The sequence below is a fragment of the Erigeron canadensis genome, chromosome 7 (genome assembly GCF_010389155.1).
Source record: "Erigeron canadensis isolate Cc75 chromosome 7, C_canadensis_v1, whole genome shotgun sequence".
Classification (NCBI taxonomy): Eukaryota; Viridiplantae; Streptophyta; class Magnoliopsida; order Asterales; family Asteraceae; genus Erigeron; species Erigeron canadensis.
Window position 1 is genome coordinate 26529852 of NC_057767.1, and position 25210 is coordinate 26555061.

Consider the following 25210-nt stretch of genomic DNA (forward strand, 5'->3'; position numbering starts at 1 on the left):
GTTTATGTTTGTCATCAAGAAATCAACGAGTTGAATCAGAAAAAATAAGGAAATGCTGTCTATGATTTAACAAATCATCAAATTCTACACAGTAACAAAACACCAAGTTATGGTAAATCTTGAATGTTAGTAAATGAACTGATGCATCGATTTTAACTCTCTAAGGTAGTTCTATGCTTTCATAGTAACCGTTTGTCCATTACTAGCGGTGTGTCATGATCCAAAAGTATGTGAAAACATGAAAGTGGAGTAATCCTTTAGAGCCTTGTAGCATGCTGTCGGGACTGATGCTCCATTTGGGGAACTATTTTGTAAAGTTGTAAGTTGTAGTGGGCTTTAACAGGGTTGTTACTTGGGTAGGGCTGATGCTCTGTTTTCTTTCTTGCATGGGATGGTTTTGTATAATTTTTGCTAGATCTTCTAATGAAATTATATATGGTATCACTCCGATGAGAACACTCTTAAAATAAGAACGTGAGAATACCTTAAAAACATCATTTTGATGCATTAAAAGACCATAAAACAACATAGTGCATAACTAATTATCTTTATTTAAGTGTTTAACAACAAATTCATCCGTCAAAATCGAAATAATCATATTTTTTGTTTTGTGTATCCATCTTGGATGCATATTCATCAAAATAATGCATCAAACAAAAAACGTGACTTTTTCGATTTTGATGAATCAATGTGTTGTTAAACACTTAGATAATGATAATTAGTTATATACTATGTCAGTTTTATAGATTTTTAATGCATCAAAATGATGTTTTTAAGGTGTTCTTACCGTTCTTATTTTAAAACTGTTCTTATTTGATTGTCCATATATATATATATATATACTAGGTTTTTAACCTGCGCGATTCGCGGTTTTTAAAAAAAGTTGATTAAGATATTAACTTACAATTTTTATGTAGACATTACTAATTGTTGGTTGACGGAATCAACACGATGTCAAATACAAAATATAACAATGCATCTTGTGTAGTATAACCATATAGTGATATAGCCCATGAATGATAAATCCTTTGCTTTTCAATTTCATTGTCTGTTATCAGTCCTATTGGTAAATGATGGACGGGGTTTCAGCTACACACTTAATCCTAAGCACATTCAATTAAATATTCACAGTTTGTTATAATTCATGGCTACATTAATTCTTCCATTAGATAAGTATATTTTGAAATCCTTGACGTGAACATAATCACTATGGTGCTGAACGTTTTAATTCCCCATCATTACTTGTCAAGCACATATTTTAGCCCATACTAAAACTTTGTGACAACTAATTAACCAAGGCTCACGATACATCTGGGATATTACAATAAGAACGGAATATATTTAATTGTTATTATAAAAGTGAAACAGGGGAAGTTGGGGTTAATATATAAAGACAATCTCAAACACATCAAACCAAGTCACCTCTAGAGATCTTCGGCTTCTCGTATTTGTGGAAATTGAAGAGTCATGAAAGCAAACAAACTAATTAGTATTATAACAAAAGTACTATTAACTATTTTCACACATCTAAGGGAAAACAAAAATACCCATATGGGGCAGAGGACTTATTAGAAAACATAGAATAAGGCAATATGCACATCAATAATAAAACGAATTTGTATCATAAACCAATTTATATCAATATAGTAAAAAAAATTTCAATTCATGAAAATAATAAAAGCTAAAATCTATCAAGACATATATTCAAATAAATTCAAATAAATAAATATAAATACTTAACCAAATTAAGAACTTAAATCTAATGCATTGAGTAGATAAAGAGTTAAGAGATGAGACATAAGCTCAAAATTTTTGTATATATAAGATGGATATTCGTGTGATTGGATAAGTAATATCAATTTTTTCATTAAAAAGATTTAAAATCCTACTATACTTGATAAAATATATTGATAAATAATATATGAGAATGAAAGAGTTTGAAATTTTGTTGCCAAATAACGTAGATCCTATGAACAATAAAATGGGGATACTTTCAATCTTTAATATATATATATATATATATATATATATATATATATATATATATATAATTATAATATTAATATAAGTAATTAGTTGGATCTTTTTTCTTTTTAATATCTAAAAATATAATTAAAAAAATAAAATATTGTTAAAAAAATATAGAGATGCCACATAGGATAATCCTACATGGCAAATTTTTAGCATAGCTTTGACTGTGAAGAGTGATTCAGAATATATATAGATATATGGGAAAATGATCCGTACTGCAGACTTTACTTAAGTTTAAGTACTGCCATTTTAAAAAAAGTTATAAATTAAATCTTTGAATTTGATAAACCCAGAATTTTACATAACCTCCCCCTAACCTTTCCCCTATATATATATACACACAACAGTAAATTTTATAAAAATATGCAACTAACTTCATGTACAAAGTTCATTAAAAGAGCTACATGATGAAGGCCTTGCATGAGGTCTGAAGGTATGAATAACATCATTTGCAGCATTTTCTCTCGTCATTTGAAATTGGTTCTGAAGAAGTATGAGGTGATGATATTGGTTAGGATTAAGCCTCGATATCTAGAATGAACCGATTAAGGTATGTGAATAGCTTGTTTTGAACTTTGCAGGCTAACCGATCACAATTGCTTACAAACCTTTTTGCTCCTTTTGAATTAGTGATCCTTGGGAAAGACTGCGATCACCTACATTTGTGACATGATCACTTGATTGTTCCATAATTTCTACAACCCAAAAGCTTTTTGATAAGTTTAGCATTAATATGTATAGAAGCTGATTTTAGAAAGAAAATTGGATTTCCTTCATAAACTTGAGTCATGCTTCGAAGTTTTGTTTACTATGTATTGATTCTTCCAAAAGTTTGGAAACAAGTAGTATGCCTAGTTAATCCGGATTCCGGAGGATGATGATAGAAAGAAGTTTAATAATAAGCTGAAGTCATTCATATTATTGAAGGCACTGAAAAACCGATTGAGATCATTTGTCTAGATAGTGTAGCATTGCTTATATAACTGCTTATCTGCTTATTGCGTTTTTCTTTTAAAATAAGATGATCTATTTAGATGGGAAATACTTATTTTGTTTCAAACTGGTTATTCACTAGGCCACTAACTAAGCAGTTTCGAAAGAGCAAATCCAGAATCCCCCCTAAATGAATAGGCTCAAAGAATTCTAAATTATTCATCCAGAATCCCCCCATACAAATTTTTGATATAAATGTTTCTGGCTAAAGAAAAATACTTTACTGTCCATAAGATGTATTTTACAAGAAACAAGCATACTTGATCAAAATACATTGTACCCTATGCAAACAAGTTTCTGGCTAAAGAAAAACACTTTACAGTCCATAAGAAGATTATGCATTGTGAATTTTGGAAGAGTATAAACTCTTTTCCCTCTCTATTCATCTTCTGTGAAAACTTTGAGTAAGAAATCACGAAAACGTTTAGCATACTGTCGAGGATCAACAGCTGATATTGATGTAGGGTCGTGATGCATTGACTTGTAAGCATGCTCAATTTTCTTGTTAATGTCATAATCTTGAAGTATATCTATGATTCCAAAAAACATAACAACATCATAGCACTCCCCAGTTGGTTCTCCTAATAGTTCTGTCAATGTAGCCCTCACCATCTTTTCCACTCTCGCTCGCATGTTAATTCCCAGTCTAAGATTTGCGATCCTGCAATTATATGCATGTAAACTTAAGTCGGCCTTAGTCTTCTATAACATGCCTGAAAAAAAAAGATGTAATTTCATTTTATGGACTTTATAACAGAAACATGTTTTACCGAGTAGGATCAGATAGGATTTTTTCCATATCGGTTCCAGAACATGATTCGTCCTGTATGGTGGTGTCGTCTGCAAAATAGATCAAATAATATATATGATAAATACACAATGATACACTTTTTTGATATTTTCACACTTAAAAGTGTAGATTGTGAAAATCAGGCTTCCTCTGCAATTGATAACACATTGATCTCTGCATTCTTTAGTGAAAACATTTTTACTGATATGTGTGTATGATGTTAAGAGTTTTGATCAAAAAGAAGGGAAAAGAGTACTTACCGATAGGGGTTGTATCGGATGGTTCTCTGAAATGAATCCCGACCAAGAGGCTGTAATCCATTATTCTCTCTTGCTCGAGAAAATCACAGTCCAAATCTATTTGCCTGCATGTTTAGTCATTAAATACGCTCTGCTTGAGTACATTCTGACACTATTCGAAAAAAAAAAAAAAACTAGGTTCAATATATCATATTGTACCGTCTGAATTCTTGAATCCATGACTTTTGAAGTCTGAAGAAGAAATTGAGATCAAGATCTTTAAGTATGGTTGTTGCTTCAATTTCTGACTCAGGTTTATCCGTTAGGCGTCCATGGGAAGATCCTTTTAAATCGAAGCGTCTATGAATAGTGTGGTTCGTACAGAAAAGATTCCCCATTATAATGAAGCGTACCTAAAGAACCACTTGTGACTGTCAAGCAGGTTGCTTAAGCATCCGTTGTCAGATTCAAGTGTTTGAATATGACCCAAATTATGAATTTTGTGAAAGAAGTATTGTGAAATTGGAGAATAGTCTATAAGAAGTTTGGTAATAAAAGAAGAGGTAATATATAAGTTTCTTTTATGTATTCAGGTTATTGCAAATAACTGCAATAAACGAGTTATTTCCCTAAACTAATAATTATTTCCAAAACACAAATCCAAACACCCGATGTTGACCCATGTGCAGTTATTAGTAGTTTAGTCATTAGCTTTATATCATACCTTCCTTTGTGCAGCACCAACTAATCTCACACAATGCAATCCAAAGAATTTTGTCAGCAAAGTGTTCTCATAGAGGCGAAAATGATCAAAATAGGAAGAAAGCATCCTTAGAATAACCTATGATCAACGTATATTGATCATGAAATTGGAGTTAAAGCTCAACGTTGTTCATGTTACTAGGAAATAAGAGTCTCACTTTGACTTCAGCCTTTTTGATGGTTTTGATCATGTACCGATCATCATAAGTCAAGTAGAAGAAGCTTCCACTCTTCCCTGGTGACGAGAGCTCTCGAAGGGCATTGTCTCCACATATAGATAGCATGTATTCGGCTGCATCTACCTTAAACAACATCCTTAATGTCCTATAAGAGTTGATAACATCGAATGATATCTTTAGGTTATGGTTTTACATACACAAATACATAAGTTAACTACTGTAAGAAGAAATGAAATGTGTTACCTGAAAACCAATGGGCAGTAATCTTTCCATTTGAAATCAATAGATTGATGTGGGGGGGTGTACTTAGATCCATTTGGTGGAAATCTTGTCCATACTTTCTCCTTTGGATGGAACGCCGATGGTTTTAAGTCTAAAGACGGAGCAGGGCCAGGTCGTCCTACTGAATGTCTATACGAAACATGTATTCATCAGATCAGATGAAGGTCAAAGTCATTTTTAAGACATTATTGTATGGTTTGAGTTGTTCACATTTATATGATCATGAAAAGTATATTAATCAATAAACTTCGTGCTTATAATTGTAAAAAACTCGAGCATAACCTGATTCCTAGCTGCAAATTGAGCATAAGTTCATAGTTCTTATGTCCTTTACAAATGGTCTCTCCTTGTTGCTTGATCACTTTAGGTATTACAATTGGACTTGGTTCGTATGATGAACTACCAGGCGAAGATGATGACGACGTATCATCTCTTGCCTTTAACATTCTTTCGGTATCTTCTAACATTCTCATTCTATCAACCTCCATGTCAGAACTTGAATCCAATCTCCCATCAACCGACATCCTTCTAGGCCGGGTTGAGGGGTCTCTGTTATTTCCATTGGTCGATCTCCAAACGGCTAGTTTCTTTTGTGAAGGCATGATTGGTACATCCTCAAGAGGAGAAATTATACAATCCTGAAGATCAACTTCATAAACTTGATCTTGACACCAATCATTATGTTTGTCTCCAGCATCAGCTGATGGATTGAAAGTACCGTTTTGCTCTGAAGGATTGTTACTCCAATTACCTTCATAAAAACTTCCATCTGGCCAAGTGAATGTCCCTTGTCCTCTAGGGATACCGTCTTCCCAAAATCCATCAAACTTGTTTCCATTACTCCATACCAATGTTCCCTTTCCTGACATTATACCATTTCTCCATTCTCCATCATAATAGTTGCCGCTGTCTTTCCATTGATACTTACCATTTCCTTCTTGTAACCCTCTACACCATTCTCCATCATACACGTCGCCATTTACGTATTCCTTCACCCCGTATCCATGTTTCAAGTTCATGACCCAAAGCCCTTTGTACGTGTCCCCATTTGGGCCGGTGTAAAGTCCTTCCCCATCCATATACCCACTCTTAAATTCCCCTTGATAGTTGGCTCCCGAAGGCCAGCTAAAGGTTCCTTTTCCCATTGTCTTACCATGATACCAATCTCCAACATACATGCACCCATCGCCCCACCTATACTTTCCAAACCCGTGAGGAAAGTTATCTAACCAATGACCCGTGTAGTAGTCACCATTGGGGAGGTCACGTTCTGCAGTATAGGTCTCACCCGCTGCATGAACCATGTCTTCGTCTTCTTCAACATTGGCAACATGGGCTGAACCAAAAAAATGGCTGGCTTGTCTCCTTGCTACAGCGTGCGTTTTCTTTACTGTTGCCTCCCATGCCTTCATGTCTCAACGATCTAAAGATGATCATTAGTTTTATGTTATCTTGAAATGTTTTTTCATCTATTTTAATCTTTATGCATCAAAACATATAGCGTCTTCTTGGATATGATCGTTCCTTTACACCAGAATAATCTATGTAAAGATGTCAAACACATGAAATGACATGATTTTCTCCATTCTATTCATATGAAACATCAGAAATACATTCTCTCTTGATCTTTTTTTGTGTTTTCTTTCTTTTTGGTTCCTATTCTTCTGCCAAGTCAATTCAAATGACACCAAACATTAAGGGAATTTTTCTGTTTTTGTGTTGAATTTTGGTTTCTAATTTTTGTGTTAGGAAATTAATTTTGGTTATTACTACTAATAGATTTAGTAAAAAGAAGATAACAAAATAATAACATGTGGATTTAATACTACTTTTCGTCTTGTTTTGGACAGGAAACTTGGATGAAGCAGTTGAATTGCATAATGACTTATTTGAGATATTCAAATTACATGTGGAGGAATGGGCATAAATTGTTGCACTTTTACATGCATAAATGTCGTTGTATGTAACAACTATGACATTTAGACTATCCCCAATGCTACTTGTGCCTTTAGGGTGCTGGCAAGTCATTTGTCACATCATATTCTTTCAAATCCTCATCAATAAATCGCATTTCATCTCCAAACTTATTGTAATAACCTAACAAAGCGGAATCTTGAGGGTTACATACTAAGCACAGCACAACATGGAAATTAAGTAGAGACAAATCTAAATACATTAAAAGGATTAGACAATCCATACAAGTCATTCAATTACATATTCCAGATCATGAAATAAAGCATAAGGAGCACGCCCATCAAACTTGTATAAAATAATAGTTCAAAAGATGGTAAATGATTCTAAGCATAACCCATAAGCGGGAACTATGAATCGCGGATCCAAGAATAGTCCAAAGTCCAATCCTAGCATGCATCAAATCAATCAAATCATCCAGCACGTCTCTGATTAACATGTTCACCTGAAAAGTGTACTAAAATGTGTCAATATAAAGTTGGTGACTTCGTAGGTTTAATTAATGAAAATCAAGTGTCTGGATATCAAACGTTACCGATAAGTGAGGATTAGAATACCTAATCACGTCAAAGTCAATACAATAAGCGTCATGTCACAATAATCGTCAATATATATATATATATGTGTATATATATATATAAACGTCATAATATGGGCCAAAACCCTTATCCGAGTATGATCATGCCGGGTGTAGATTCGTCAATCCAACGTCACGTCATTATAATATACAATATTTATCAATATGGTGGCCATGATCATAGTGCGTGTGGATTCGTTAATCCACCGTCACGTCATACATAATAATATAATAAACGTCTTTCGTCATGTATACAAATGTCTAAAAACACGTATCACAAGTAAATAATCAAGTATCAATCGTCACATTTCATATCATAATCAATTGTATCAACCGACAAACGTTTAAATGACAAGTAAATTTTCCACCCCAAAATAAGATAGACATAGGGGCTACGAGACTCACCTTTGCCTTGAACGTCAAATTATAATTAAATTATAAGTATTCAACGAATTTTAAATGACCTGAATCCTTTAAAGTTCCCAACCTATCAATACGTTTATAAAATACGTGCATTAATATCTACGTTTATGTATACACACTTATATTAAAATAAATGTTTATGGGTATGTATATGTGTGCATAGGGGCGAGATATTTTGAGACCACCTCTTATTTTAGGACCAACTAGGACCATTGATTTTTGTACACCATCATCATCTACTACGATATACAAGACTTTTTTGTAAAAACACTAAGACTTTACGGTGACGGGCCCACCAGAAAATCATGTGTAAGTTAACTTACACATTATTTTTCTGTGGACCCGTCGCTGGAAAGTCTTAGTGTTTTTATAAAAAAGTCTTCTATATCGTAGTAGATGATGATGGTGGTGTGTAAGTTACGAAAATCAATGGTTCTTTTTTGGACTTTTTTTAGTTGGTCTCAAATTATCTTTCCCCTGTGTGCACATATATATATATATATAGGGAAAAGGGAATATAAGGTTGTCCGACACCTAAGCTTAGGTGAGGAATGCCTCACATACTAATATTTTATTATTTATTGTTTAATGAATAAATGCTTGGGCCCCCATGATTTTTATGATTTCTAAGCTTAGGTACCTAACAGCCTTATATTCCCATCCCCCATTTATATATATATATATATATATATATATATATATATATATATATATGTAATGCTATAGATTTGCTAGCCAACAAAGAGATCAAAGTCTTCCCTGACAAACATATGACTTCCCTGAACTGAAAACGAACCAGAAGTAACCAGGAAAGACCCACAAAGAGCTGGACTCGAAGCAAGGAGGAAAAAGGAAAGCTAGACAAAATTATGGAAAAACATGAAAACCACACCACCGTAAAGTACGGTGGTTCTGGCGTAGGGTTACGGGGGGAAGAAAACATGTCAGCGTAAGGTACGACAAGAAGCAGCGTAAGGGACGGTAAGGCAAATGTAGGTGGTGTAAGGTACGAGGATGACCAGCGTAAGCTACGGTGGTCTGGAAAGAGGAATTTCAGCATCTCGTGAAGGGAAACATGGCGTAGAAAGAAGAATATTGGCGTAAGGTTGAAATCAGAGATGTAGCCCATCGTAAGCTACGGTCATGTGGCCGTAGCCTACGCCAAGACCAAGGCAGCTAGCGTAACCGACACCATTAGGGGCGTAGCCTATGATGGAAGGGAAGAAGCAGTTTTTTTGGTCAAGGCACAAGAACAAACTGGGCAAGATTTAGTTGACTTCGACCAAGGACCAAAATAAAACCCTAATTTCGCATGAGTAATCGATTTTATGTTGACGTGAAGCAAGTTTTGAGTGATAACAACCTAGATAAACATAAACAACTCCAAATCTCCTTCCAATTCGTTCATAATCATAGATTTTATAGTTAAATCCGTTTTTGACTTAATTTATAATATAAAAACCTTAATTTTGTTTTCTACAAGATTTAATCCGAAATGTGACCAAGGATGGCTTATATTAGTTCAAGAATGTATTAAGAAACATAACCCAATTCAGAATTTCGACCCATATCTTTGAATGAGTGAAAAACCCTAATTTTGGCCCATTTGACCACTTAAAACCCTAATTATGACTCAAGAACGATTTTGACTTGGAAAGTTGACTCAAATATGTTTTGGTTTAGTGGAAAACATTGTTATAAACATGAAATAACGAATTGGAGACAAGTTTGACTTACCAAAACCTTCCAACAAGCTTTGAATCCGAATTTAAGCTATAACACCAAATTTCTTGCACTTTGACTTTTGATCTTTGGATAAGATGATTAGATAATGTACTGATGATGATTCTAGTATTAAATTAGCATGAACACATTTAATGAAGAGAAGAATTTAGAGAGAGAGATAGATGTAAGCATTTACACTGTATTTTCGAGTTTTTTTTTAAAGGATAGGAAATGAGAAGACTGGATAAAGAAAGAAAAGAAAAAAAAATTATATAACAAAAAGACATTCTCCAGTTAATGTGTAACATTCGTAAATTTTGACTCATTTGACTTGTAAGTTAAACGTGATTAAATGTGAAAGATTTTTTTGTGTTGATATGACTTGTGGGCGTCTTGTCGAGTTTTAACGTAACGTTGAGCTTGTTTAAGTGCACGGTTTTGTTTTAGCATTCACTACGAAAAAAATCTGAAATTACCGACGGCTATAATCCGTCCCTAATCCGTCCCAAAACGCATTTACCGACGGATTTTCGATGGATTTAGTCCGATCCTAAAAAGGGCCTCGGTAATATTTACCGACGGATTTTGGGACGGCCATATATTTATCAACGGATTTACAACAACACAATTAACGACGGATTTGCGACAGTAACATTACCGACGGACGTGGTTACGATGGATTACCGATGCCATGATTATGTAAAATTACCGACGGCTATAATTTACCAACGGAAACTGCCGTCCCAAATTTGTCTCTAATTATATATATATATATGTATGTATATATTCACACGTAATTTCCCAAAATTTCTTTTTTTCTGCTTCTATATATCTTATCCATCCACAAATTTAAAAAATGATATTCCTTATAAATCAAATTGCATAAAAGATCCAGAAATCTATACATTGTTGAATACCATATCTATATAAAAAAATTGCATTTGGAAAAACATTAATTGATTAACAATACGTAAATAGATAACTAAACACAAGATATGATTTCAACATTACAAATCTCAGATCTACAACAAACTCTCTTAGTTACAAATGTCAGTTTCCAACAACTAGTAAAGTGGGTAATGACAAACGTAGTACCCTCGAAACGTTCTTCTTGTTGTAACCTGCCATCTTCGGTGCTCAAGTGCAAGCTTCTTGAAGATGTCGCTGACGGAAGAGTTTATGATACTCATTACCTTGCCGTCGGAGATACAAGTTTCTTGAAGATGTAGATCTTGTATGTTGATTTCTTGTGTCTCTTCTTCTAACCAATTATTTTTACTATTGGTTTTTCTTTGCCATTGGTGTTTTTTTTTAAAGGAGAAACTCCTAAGATTTATTTGCATATGGGTTAGATCGGGTTTTAATCAGATATAGGATATGATTTAGTTATTCATGGGCGTTTGTTTACATACAAGATATGGATGGAAATGGTCTTTTGATTGGTAGATATGCAATCACACGGATACTTGAGGTTGGCCGTTGATTAGAGAGTATGGACGGTAGAGATTAAAATTCTATTTGACAATTTGAGTGTTTCCTTTCTTTTGGTTAACAGCTGGAACACATGATTCATCAGATTATTATTAGATATATAATATATAATATATAATATATTAAATAGAATAGAATACGTGTATGTAATGTAATATAACACATTTTTATACATATGATGATAACCAATTAATATTAAAGCTATGTATATCAAAATTTTATTTAAAAGTAAATAGATTATTGGTACCGATGCTATGTTGTATAACATGCAACATGGTTAAAAAATTTAATTAGGTAGTTTATGAGTGTATATATCGTTGAATTAGGACTCTATATGTATAAAAACACTTAATCTTTAGATGTATGTCAATATAAAGGCTCGCATGATCGGGAAATGCAAAATCGCATATTGGTTCGTCCCTAATCTGTTCCCAATTCTTAAAATTACCGACGGATTAGGGATGGACTTTTGTTTTTTAATTTTTTTAAAATACTTTTCAACAAACAATCATAAATATTTATTCCTACATACAACTATATCACAAAATAAACAAATTAAAAATTAAAAAGTGTACAAACTCACACCCCTTGCGAGTTTATGTACAAACACTTATATTCAAGTATTACACTACATATATGTGCGCTCGGTAAAGGTGTAAAAGTCACAAATAAAGCGTTTATTGGTGTATATATCATCCCATTAGAACTCTATATATAAAAACACTTAATTCGTACTTGTATGTGAATATAAATGCTCGCATGCTCTCGAAAACGCAAAATCACATAATAGGTCGTCCCTAATCCGTTCCTAATTCTTAAAATTACCGATGGATTAGGGACGGACTTTTATTTGTAATTTAAAAAAAAAAAAATTCTACAAACAATCATAAATATTCATTCCTACATACAACTATATCACGAAATAAACATATTAAAATTTAAATAGTGTACAACCTCGCACACTTTGCGAGTTTATGTACAAACGCTTACATTCGAGTATTAAACTACATATGCGTGCACTTGTTTAAAGGTGTAAAAGTCACAAATAAATCGTTTATTGGTGTACATATCATCTCATTAGAACTCTATATGTATTAAAAGACTTAATCCGTACTTGTAAGTGAATATAAATGCTCGCGTGCTTGCAAAAACACAAAGTCACATAATAGTCCGTCCCTAATCCGTCCTTAATTCTTAAAATTACCGACGGATTAGGGACGGACTTTTAGTTTTTAATTTTTTAAAAATACGATTTGAACAAAAAATTATAAATATTCATTCCTATATACAACTATATCACCAAATAAACATATTTAAGTTTAAAAAATGTACAAACTCACACCCCTTAGCGAGTTTATGTACAAACACTTACGTTCGAGTATTAAACGATATATGTGCGCATCGGGTTAAAGGTGTAAACCCTACAAATTAGTCGTTTATTGATATATATATCGTACTAATAGGACTCTGTGTGTAGAAAAAGCTTAATTCGTACTTTTATTTTCATTTAAATGCTCCCATGCTCTAGAAATCGAAAAATCTCATACTGGTCCGTCCCTAATTTGTCCCAAATTCTAAATATTAATGACGGATCAGGGACGGATTTGGGACGGCTCATTAGGGATGGAATTGGGACGGCTCATTAGGGACGGATTTGGGACGTCCTTTTTTTGTCGTCGCAAAGTTTTAAAATTAGGGACAGATTTGGGACGTCCTTTTTTTGTCGTCGCAAAGTTTTAAAATTAGGGACAGATTAGGGACGGAAATATTTTATTGATTTTTTTGAAGTTTTATTGCTATAATAAGTTGATCCGTCTAAAATCCGTCGCTAAAATTTTAAATTTGGGACGGATTACCGACGGATTCTATTTTGTCGGTAATCCGTCGCTAATCCGTCGTAAATATTTTCAAAAAAAAAAATTGGCAGTTTGTCTGAAATCCGTCGGGAATCTGTCGATAATTTGGGACGAAACTTTTTGCCGTCGAAAATCCGTCGGTAATACGAGATTTTCTAGTAGTGATTTAAATGGTTAAAATTTAGCTATTGGTCGAAGTTAGTGGAGCGGGAGCCACTTTTGGACCTCTATAGGCCGGCCCCCAACTCCCCCTTCCTTTCCCTTTTCATTTCTTTCTTTCTCTTTCTCTCCAAAGATGAACACCAAAACACCTTCTCCTTCCCTCTAAATTCTTGGATTTTTCTATTATGGTTTGGGCTAGATTAGTGATAAATACTTCATCATCATCATCAACTAAACATCATATCAAAGGATCAAACCTCCAAGTGCAAGAAATCTTCATTTATGGGGTCAAATTCGGATTCAAAAGCTTTTGGAAGATTTGGTAAGTGAAACCTAACTTAATTTTGTCATTAACATGTTTCCTTGTCAAATCTTAAGATTTCTTGCTTGATTTCGGGTCATAAACGGATTTGGGTCGATTGAGGGTTTCATTTAGGGTTTTGGTTGAATTTTAGGTGAATCCGGGTTTGTATGATGTTATGAATTGAAACTAAGATATGGGTTTTGTTTATTCATGTCAATGATGTGTATTTATGCTTAAAAACGAGTTGGAAAGGTCCTTGGGTCGATCATTGGGTCAAAAATGGAGTTTTGGGGTGTTCTAGCTCGAAACCTATTGCAGTTTGGCTGCAGATAGGGCTGACTGTGGCGCAGTGGGTGGTGCCAGACCCCACTGCGGCGCAGTGAAAAGCTGCTGAACCAGTGACGCTTTGTCAACTTCAGACGCTTATAACTTTTGAACCGTAAGCCCATTTTAGACATATGACCTATCGTTGGAATCGTATGAGAGTCTATTTTCTCATGGTAACATCCATTTGGGGTGAATCCATATCTATTTCCAAAAATGTCGTGTTAAAGCGTCCTTGTTCTTATTCGGTTGAACCGAAAAGACGTTTGAGTGTCGTGGCATGACCAAGTCGAGTCCCGATTGTCATTCAAAGTTGATTTACCCTTATAAAGCTTCGATTAGGGTTTGACTTGTGATTTTAAAAATGTGTATTTGATAGGTGATGCACACAAAGCGATTGTTGGACGTTTATAGTTTGACTTTAACTTGTTGTAGCCGCTCAAGGTGAGTTTCGTAAACCCTCCCTACTCGATTGAGATTCGGGCTGAAAAGTGTACATACTTGTTTTATCGTTAACTGACTGATTGATTGTTCTATGGGCGTATTGACTTATCACTTGGTTGATTTTGCTTTCGTTATGAATACATGTTGTGGTCGTTAACTAGTTACATTATGATATGATTCGAGATGTTATGTTGTGATGCCTGTTAATGGACGTTAAATGTGATGTAGGACGTTATGTTGTGATACGTGTTAATGGACGTGTATATGTGATAAAAGTCGTTATTGTATACTATTGGACGTTATATTATATATATATATATGGACGTGGACATGGACGGTGGATTGACGAATCCACGCCCGGCATGATCATAACCGTGGACTTCGGGTTGTTTAACCCACATATTGGACGATATTATATGTATGGACGATTATTGGACGATATTATATATGTGGACGATTATTGGACGATAATATATATGTATGGACGATTATTGAAAGTTGACGTTGACTTGTATTGACTTGTGATAACGTGTAACCTTTTAGGGTTTCCTTGGACGTGATTAGGTATTCTAATCCTTGTATATCGTTAACGGTTGATATCCCGACACTTGTTTACTTTTACTTGTCCCTACGAACTCACCAACTTTATGTTGACCCGTTATAGTACACTTTTCAGGTGAACAGGTTAACTCATAGACGAATTGGATGGTTGATTGCTTGGTCATGCTAGAATTGGACTTGGACTTCTTGGATCCATGATTCATTATTTTCCCGATTAGGGTATTATGCTTATGTGTGATCCAGTTACTTGATCTATTAAATGGTTCGTATGGATTACTTAATCCTTTCTATGCATTTAGATTTACTCTACATAATTTCCATGTCGTGTTGTGTTTTTCTTGTGATGCCCCATGATTCCGCCTTGTTGGGGTGTTACATAATGAAAAGAAAAGAAAATACAAAGTTAATAGTGTTCTTGAGTTAGAAAGAAAAGAAAAGAAAGGGAAAAAAACTATAACTTTACAATTATGTCATTTTCTCCATAAGGTTGTCATTAGTTAATAAAGATAAATTGGTAATTATACACATAAGCTAAAAAGTTTCCATCCAAATCCTCCCAAAAATGGGAGGAAAGTTTTTACATCAAAATGGCCTTAATTTTCTTTTCTTCCCTTTTCTTTTTTTTAAAAAAAAAAAAAGAAACTCAATAATGCAAAATAGAAGAATTATCTAATCCTTTCCGTTCCTATCCTTTAAAGAAAAAACTTCAGAATGGAGTGTTAGTGAGGGGGAGAAAAGTTGGAGGATGAATTGAATGAATGGATAAGGTGAGAGGTTGAAGACATGGGTTGGGTGGATAGGGTTGGGTCAAATGTGGTGGTTCATAGGTCATGGGCCGACCCATGGATCACCCAATTACATTTCTATTTAATTAAACGTTAACTTACATCACAATGTCGAGTAACACGTCTTTATAATTCCGTCTATCATATTTCACGTTATCAAATCGTCAAGAAGACATTAAATGAAATTAAGTAATTAAATTAATTAGTTGTTTGCACGTTTAAGCTAACGGGTCAAATTTAAATTAAGCCACTAGATCATGAAAAAATTAAATCACAATTAATCACGTTTAAATCACGTTAATACAAGTCGAAAACCACGAATGTTACACTTACAAATATCCTTAAATTTCATTATATCCACCTCAACACCTACCCATTACACACAATATTTAAATAAAATATTTATTTTTACTTTGTTCGCATCATCACATGAAACAAGGAAAATTCATGTCCTCATTGCATCTCACCTAAGGACTTCATGATATGGATATGCTCCAACCATAAGATCACCCTTATTGGTGAACTTTAGTGTGGATCGTTGATTATTAAATTATAAAAAAATTGAAGGAGCCGCTCGATCTTGCACAATCTTGTCTCCAAAATGAACTTTAGTGTTTCAGAGTTTGTTACATCATCCTTGCCACATGGCAACTTTCCAATGGTGTAATTTTCACATTATTTTATTATATATAATTAATTATAAGTCTTATTAGTTTTTCTTTAATATCTTATAATTTATAACTTTTATTAAAAATATAAAAACATAGTATTCTTTATTTTTCCGTTACGAACATTTTGACATAAATTTTATTAAAAACGGAGCTACTTAGAAAAACGTATTTTTTTTTATAAAACTCTTTGATTTGGATTTTTGAAACAAAATAAGAATATTACTTTTATAGTTTTATCTAACTTTTATCTGTACATATTTATTACCCTTTCGTTTATTACACCTATCTACTTTATTTAAAGCTTTTTATATACAAAAACTTTTATCTAAATTTTCATTATCTAATTGCTTTTTATATACAAAAACTTTCTAATGAATAATTAAAATTGTAATTTGTTTATCTTTTTAGTTATATAATGTTTGGTTACTGAATGTGAAATATTTTTAATTTATTAAATTTGTATTTACTTTTTCGATGTTTTATATGACTATCATAAAAGTACATTATTTATTTTAGTTTATAATAAAAAGTTTTAATATTAAAAAAATAATAAATCATTTTAATATAATAAAAAATTGGTTTAGATTGGGTCGTGAATGAAATGAAAATTTGAGTTAGATTGGGTTGTATATGTGAAAGAGGGAAAAATTAATTTTTAATTGAAGATTGAATAAGATTGGTTCACTGATATGGGTAATCTAAGGGCATCCCATCTGAAGGCTTCATGATATGGCTATGCTCAACGTTAAGGGCATCCAAGAGCCTCTAGTAGTGGCTCATCTCCAAAGGCATCTTTAGAGATGGCCATATAAACATGGATTCTTATCATTGCAACCCGATAAAACTATGGTCAATTAATCTGATATGACACTTGAATATCTGAAGTATGGGTGAGACTTGTACAATTTGGATGGAGTTGAATGCAAAAAATCTCTTAATTAAAATAATCGACAATTGTCATATATGGCTTTTAACAAGTTGAAATTGATTGCTATAGATGGTTCAAGTACTAAGAGGCTAAAAGCTAACAAGGCCTCATCCATTCTACTTTAGTCTTCGGCCCGATCATTGACAAACTTTTACAGGTTCATTCTCTAGAAGCCTCATTCTCTAGAAGCCTGGCCCGTTCTATTTCCAAAGAAGAAGGCCTGCTTGAAAAGAACATTACACTTTATTTTGGGTTTGACCTAGACGTGGGCAAAAGATCGGAACCAGTTTCAGTCAACTTGATGAAGAATCGGTTCTTAGTCAAAGTTTAACTGCTTTTTTTTCGTTTTTTTTGTCCAAGAACCGGTTTGGAACTGATTGGAACCGGTTTGGAACCAGAAATTTGGATTCGAAAGTGGAACCGGTTCCTATTTATCGGTTCTTGAGGAACCGGAACCGGTTTTTCAGGAACCGGTTCCAATTGGTTCCAGTTCCTAGATAATTCAAATCGGTTTTTTTGGAACCGGATATTTTGCCCACGTCTAGTTTGACCTAATTCCATAGTAGTTGAACATTGTCTAGGATAGTCTTCAAAGATTAGTCAATGTTCAAGATTAAACCTTTTGGAATAAGGCTTGCTTGAAACCCTGAGAACCCATAATAAAAGCAGTAGTCTAACTATCTATTGACAAATAATTAAAGATTATGTTAGTATCTTATCAGTTTTATAAGATTAATTTAGCAACAATAATTGAAACTGGGGCTCCATCAAAATTTTATTTAGTCTTTTGTACCGTCACAACATACAACTAAAAGTTCCAAATCTGATCCATACTAAATTGTAAATGTACAAGATGAAATTTGTTAGTTAATATTTAGTGTTCAAATGTAAAACTATGCTTGATTGACAAAAATCTACGTGCTTACACAATTTGCATAAATACAAAACAATTAAAAGCATCATGAATCCTGAAAGCGAAGGGAAACTTCTAATTGAGTCCGAGACGGCTAAACAGAAGTTTTTGCTCATTCATAATATCCATAAGTAGGGGTGATCAAAATTAGGGTCAACACAAAAAACCCGAAAAACCGGCCAGGAAAAAACGGAACCCACAACAACCCGTAAGTATATTGGGCTGGGCCACGGTCCTTAAAATGGTAAAAGTTCTGGCTCTTGGGTCGGGCTGGGTTGGACCATAAGCCAATAAGAATAGCAACAACGGTTACACAAATGTGACATGTTCAATTGAAAATTTGACATGTTTACATTAAAAAAAAAGTGATAATCTGTGCACCATTATTTTTCACGATACATTACCAAACATAGTTTTAGGTGTTGTATTATTCAATAATATAAAACATGTTTAGTGATGTATGGTTAAATTTGGTGATGTACGGGTCACCACCCATATTTAAAGTTGTAGCGTAAAATATATGACGTGTTTATATAAAAAAAAAATTTTTGTTGCTGGTCCCTTAAGATAATGACAATAGCAAGTTAGCAACAACTGTTACGCAACATTCAGATTGAAATGATCGATGTATCCTTATAAAAATCTTGTGTCGAATTCTCATATTATCATACGATAATGACATGTATTGTCCATTGTTGGGACTTGGGATAATACCAACCCATTTTACAAGTCAGTCAAAGGGTAAAAGGGTCAAAACAGGGGATTATCACAAAGTCCTAATCGTTTTCTAATTGTTTATTCAATTTCCTTAGTTTTCGGATTATGCTTTAATTAAAAAGTTGTCTATTTAGATAAAGATTCTAAAACTATGGAACCCACGTATACATAAAGTTTTGAGTTATTTTTTTGTGTATGCAATGTACCAGTTTATTGGAGGTAATCCATTTAATTGTGGGTGCAAAATTTTATGTTTTTTATTAACTGTTATTATTTGATGATTTGGTATTCGAGCAAAGGATCCATGGGGGCTTAGGCATATGACGAAGTGCCGAAGTAGGTGATCATACCTTAGATAACGAGATGCATGAGCCGTTACATATATCTGGAGGGAAAACTTCCAAGGCTTACCATTCTAAGAATCAAACTCAAGACATTAGATAAAATCAAGAATGAATATGACCAACTAGGCCATCATCGGCAAGCTATCATTTAACTATATTGGGCACGACCAATTGTTTGTACAAACTTTGTAAAGTACCAATAACAATATTCAATCCTGATAAAATCATACTTACATAATCTTACCTCTAATTAAAAGAAGATAAAGAAACTAATTGCGGAATCACCTTCAACAAAAGCTACATGTAAATGTACTACCATTATCCAAATGGGAAGTGATAATCGTACCACATTTTTTTATGCATATACCACACTGTACATATTTTATAACATACGGTACAAGTATGTAATGCAACACAGTAGTAAATTAATCAAATTCTATGATACAGATATTACTTCCCTATACAAATTATATAAGAGGAAGGTGGTTGCAATCACATTAACAAATATCTTCAATTTTCCATTCTATCTTGATCATATAGCATGTGATATCATTAATAAAGATACTATAAACATAAACCATATGTGCCAATTGTCAACTTCAATTTTATATTTAATACAAGTAGAAAATAGATAAAAATATAAAACCCCCATCTGTCGTTACTTTTTTGACAAAACAATGACAAAAATGACTAAAACTAACGTGAAGACGTATCCTCGTTACACATGTTTTGTGATGATTAGTGTCTCACAACACTTTGACAACTGTGACGATTCACATTCTCTCTCTTTTCCCTTAATTTTAGCAACAAAATATAAAACATCATGTGTTTCGTACGATCTTGCCAGACAAGTCTCTCATGGTCGAGTCGATGCATATGCGGACTCAAGATCATGACACATTAACACGCCCTTTTTTAAATATTTATAATATATTATCTATCATAGTTTACTTACATCATTCGTATATATATAAATATGTGAGTGTGTGTATGTCTATCTCTTTGATTTGTGACTTAATTGAGATATTATTTTCTTGGTTTTGAATTTGATTGAGTAAAGAAAAATATGACGGATAAAGGGAAGGAAAATGACTATTATTTGATGGAAGACAGCGATGACGACGATGAGAAGAATGATATCGAAGCGAATAATAGTGATGATGATGATAACGATAACGACGATGATAATGAGAATGATAATGATGATATTTCGAGTAGGAGATCTTCGTCTTCTCAAGTTTCATCGGGTCAACAATGGCCCCGGAGTTACAAGTTAGTATTCACGAATAGTTTCATCTTTTACTCTTACATATGTCATATGTGTGTTTGTTTTTTAATGCATTTTTTTTTTTAATTAGCTAAGTATATGAATGGAAGATAATTAAACAAATGCATAGATGTTGTTTTGCTACTTTTAAATATGAGATTAGTGTTTGGTGATGTGTATCTTCCTTTAGTAAAAATTTTGTTTTATGTATCTACTTTAAAAGATTTTTACTGTACCCAACATTCAAATATTGTTATTGTATGTATAAGGTGACATTTTTGCCACATGGCCGGGATTGATCCATACAAGTTGCAACCTCAGCAAAAAGACTACTAGACTTTCAATGGCGATATTTGAAAGTTGAATATATACACTTACAACATTTATATACATACTAGTTGTCACAGTACTAGTGTTAGCCAGGACTACCTATGTTTCAGAAAACAAAGTTGTTGTTTATTTTTTTTTGTTTTCAAAAGCAACTTACTATCTTAATTAATTGTCTCAAATGAGACATTGTACTAAAATTGAACCCGGGTAATATTTTGACATTTTGCAGCTGAATGTTGAGTACATAGCAATATGTTGGTTGTATTGCTACTAACCTTTGCGTTATCTGGTTGCATATAATGCTCAAAAGTTGGTTGGCCCAAAACTTTTAGGTTGCACCAGTTAGGACAATTGATTAGTTTAGGGGAAAAACCATTCAAAAACAAAAATGTAATCTTTAGTGATTATCCGTGTAGTCATTTCGTTTGATCAACTTGTTTATAGTATGCATAGAAATGTTTTTATATGATTTAAGAGATAATTGTAGATTGTAGAGGTCTAAACGTACATTAGTGATTTAACATTGTTGTTTAACAACTGTTTTGCAATCATACAAAGAAAGCTACATACGTGTATATGTAAATTTCATTCGAAAGGAAACTGAAACGGTCATTTTATTGCAGGCAGACTCTTGATTCATACTCTATTTCAGCAACGCCAAGTTTGGGATTCCTTAGACGCCCATCTGGTTCTATATATTCTTTATATGAACCTGGGATTGATAGTAACTTTGATGATAATATAAAGTCTAAGTTGTTGATCGAATGTTCAAAGATTTATAGCAAACAAGATTTAGATAGAATCTCTAGAAAGATTTCAACGTGGTCAGGGAGAGGCTCTTTGCCCAATCAACTCATTGATGAACTCCCCATTACCTTCGGATGCAGTGTCACTCAGACTGTTTTCAATTGTAAGAAACTTGTCGTCCTTTTCATATTTTACAGATGATACGTAAGCATTGTTTATATTAACTTAAGTGATTTTTAATTGGTATACGTTGGATCAGCGGTGAATGTGATGGTTGGAGTTGGTGTTCTTTCAATGCCAAACACAATTGCAGAAGCTGGGTGGGTAGGCATGGGTGTGCTATTCCTTTTTGCAGTGATGTGTTGCTACACAGCTTATCTCATGAAGTTTTGCTTCGAGAACAATGAAAACATTCAATCATATCCTGATATTGGAGAAGCTGCATTTGGGAAATATGGCCGTCTTATCATCTCAGTAAGTGTAGTTTATTCTATGTATGATTAAAGGGGTTTTAGGTTGTAATAGTTCCCTTGATGCTGGTATTCCGATAATAATTGACTCATGAGTTTTTTATTTTGCAGATCATTTTGTATACATCACTCTACGTAAGTACACTAATTCTTTTACCCTAAATTTTTTTGGAAGAACATGTCTTTTAACTTTTATGTCTATCATCCACATTTAGGCATATTGTGTGGAGTTCATTATTCTGGAAGGAGATAATCTCACTAGTTTATTTCCTGGTGCATCCTTGCATTTGGGTGGTCTCCAACTGGACTCAGTGCACTTGTTCACAATTCTTTCTGCAATTGTAATGGTACTCACCCTTTTGGTGAAAAACGTCCGAGTGATCTCATACCTTTCAGGTATGTTTGTTAGTAGAACAACGGGTGGGCAAGTAACGGGTCAAAAGTCAAAACAGTAATTTTTAAGCTGGGGCAAAACAAGTTAGTAAGGTTGGACCAACCTGCAAAATCTTTATGAAATTTAATTTGCTAGTTATGATCTTAATAACTATATAAGCACGGCTGTAATCAATTGTTTTTTAGCATATAAATATAATTTGAAAGACTTGCAACATGTTTGCCCGATTGACCCACAACCTTTTCAGGTAATTGCTTTAAGTTATATTTGAGACATTACAGCTAAACGTACCACGAATCAACCCATATCTAAATGAATGACTAAAAAAGTGGCGCGTCTAAATTATTAATAGATGCTAATTTGTGCATTCCTTTTTAAATTATTGAGTTGAAGTACATGCCTTTAACATTTGCAGCTACTGGTGTTGTGGCTACTGTTATGGTGATCCTCTGTGTGTTTTGGCTTGGGACAGTGGACGTTGGCTTTCATGAAAGTGGTCCACCGATTAAGTTGGGTGGCATTGCTTTCGCACTTGGTATATATGGATTTTGCTTTTCGGGGCATGTTGTGTTCCCAAATATATACCAGTCAATGGCTGACAAAACAAAGTTTACAAAGGCAATGATCATAACGTGAGTATTTTGTTTTTGAGGAAAAGTTGGGCCTCGTTGTTTTCGCATCTAAACTCTTAACAACCTCTAATCTCTTCTTCGGTCAAAGGTTTTTAGAGTTTGAAGTGTTTTTAATTAGATTTAGAGGACATAAAACTTCTTAAACTGATTTATATCAGTGATAAGAACTTTTGATATAACTTGCATTTGAATCTTATAATGTCAAACTAGCCACTTATAATCTTTTAAGATAAATTTCAAAAGTTTTCATGAAATTATTGATTAATGTTAAATCTATAATGCTCCCATTTCATTACTCCATTTAAGAGTTAAGACTACGAGTTTGACACGAAAAGTCAAATTGATAAATGCTATAAATTTATGTTCAGTGGGTACATATCTTAATCAAGTTTACATCTGATTCTGTTGCAGTTTTTTGTTGTGTGTTTTGATGTATGGGATTGTTGCGGTTTTGGGTTTTCTCATGTTTGGAGAAAATTCGTTATCCCAGATAACACTAAACATGCCTGACGATGCGCTTGCTTCAAAAGTTGCTTTGATAACTGTTGTAAGTGTTCTTCTGTTGGTCGAATTTCATGGTTTTGTTTACAGCTTGAATTTAATAAACTTTTACTTATTTGCAGATTATCAATCCGTTTACCAAATATCCTTTTCATGATCACTTATTAAAGAATTATTAACTTTTGAATAGATTTATGATATTTAAGTAAGCCATTGCACATTGCAGAAACTTGTCATCTACAGTCTGCTGCTATGATTTTTCTTAGTAGAAAAAAAAAACATGTTATATTGTTATATATTTGCAAAACCTGTATTTTCCTTAACAGTTTTTACGTATGCCTTGCTAATGAACCCATTGGCTAGTGCCATTGAAGAGCTTTTACCTGTTAAAGTTGCAAACAGTTATTGGTGTTTTATAATTCTACGAATAGCACTTGTTGCATCCTCCATTGGCGTTGCGTTTTCCCTTCCATTTTTCGGTAAGCAACACATTTACTGAGTTTGATTTACGTTCCTAGTCAAGCTTGATTCTTTCTTTCGTGTTGATTCATTATTCTTTTGTGTCGCTTGAATGCAGGTCTTGTGATGGCGTTGACGGGTTCAGTCCTATGTATCTTAGTGGTAAGCTTGCAGTTTCGAGCTCATGTATGACATTTTGTGTGAATATTTATAACACGGCCTTAAGCGATTTCTATACCTATGTTCCTTTGCAGTCTCTCATATTGCCAGCCCTGTGTTTTTTGAGAATTAACGGAAGTAAGGCCACAACAACACAAGTAAGTAGCTATTGCAGTACTGCACCTGCTGGTAGATAAATGAAGTTTGTAGTTTGACTTTTATGGTCAAACATAGTAATTTATCTAGCACAAATACATATACATGGTGTATACATATTATTCAACAATTCTGAGACCAAGATACTTTATGGTACTTTCTTTGAAAAATTTCACAACCCTTTTTTGTTAAAATGGATGCAGATTGGTTTGAGCGTTGGTATCACGGTGTTGGCCGTCATCTGCATGATTTTGGGGACGTACTCATCTTTAGCAGATATCGCGAATGAACTTTGAAATCAAACAATGTCTCTTTTTCTGCAGTTTTTTTGTTGTAAAACTTGCATACTTTTTATTAATAAACATGACGACTTGAATCTAGCACAGAGGATGGAAGTTATAATTTTGGTTAAGTTTAGCTTGAGCTATAGCTTCAGATTATTTGACAATTGTCATTATTATATATATATATAACAATCCGAAAGTGGAATACTACAGTAGCGGCTCACTTCTTTTCTAACTGGCTTGGTTTGGCTAATAAGAAGCTCTGGTTGGCTTAGTCATAACAGTGATTTACAAGATTCTATGCATAGAGTACAAAACTTTCACAATTTCCTGTTTGTC

General features: G+C 33.5%; 2 protein-coding genes across 2 annotated transcripts; one reads left to right on the top strand and one right to left on the bottom strand.

Moving 5' to 3' along the window:
* Positions 1-3231: 3231 nt before the first annotated feature.
* On the bottom strand, positions 3232-6812 carry LOC122608124 (phosphatidylinositol 4-phosphate 5-kinase 6-like). The gene is made up of 8 exons (XM_043781217.1): positions 5559-6812; positions 5238-5405; positions 4974-5139; positions 4778-4894; positions 4273-4466; positions 4067-4178; positions 3795-3850; positions 3232-3685 (listed from the first exon to the last, which is right to left on the bottom strand). Exons 1-8 carry the CDS (start codon positions 6686-6688, stop codon positions 3403-3405), a joined length of 2226 nt encoding a protein of 741 aa, XP_043637152.1. The 5' UTR covers positions 6689-6812; the 3' UTR covers positions 3232-3402.
* A 13661-nt stretch (positions 6813-20473) lies between these two features.
* LOC122607287 (amino acid transporter AVT1A-like) lies at positions 20474-24967 on the top strand. The gene is made up of 12 exons (XM_043780227.1): positions 20474-20744; positions 21693-21979; positions 22076-22290; positions 22398-22421; positions 22502-22682; positions 23096-23312; positions 23724-23859; positions 23936-23955; positions 24147-24292; positions 24391-24434; positions 24527-24589; positions 24791-24967. The coding sequence occupies exons 1-12, from the start codon at positions 20539-20541 to the stop codon at positions 24881-24883; spliced, it is 1632 nt and encodes a 543-aa protein (XP_043636162.1). The 5' UTR covers positions 20474-20538; the 3' UTR covers positions 24884-24967.
* Positions 24968-25210: the final 243 nt, after the last annotated feature.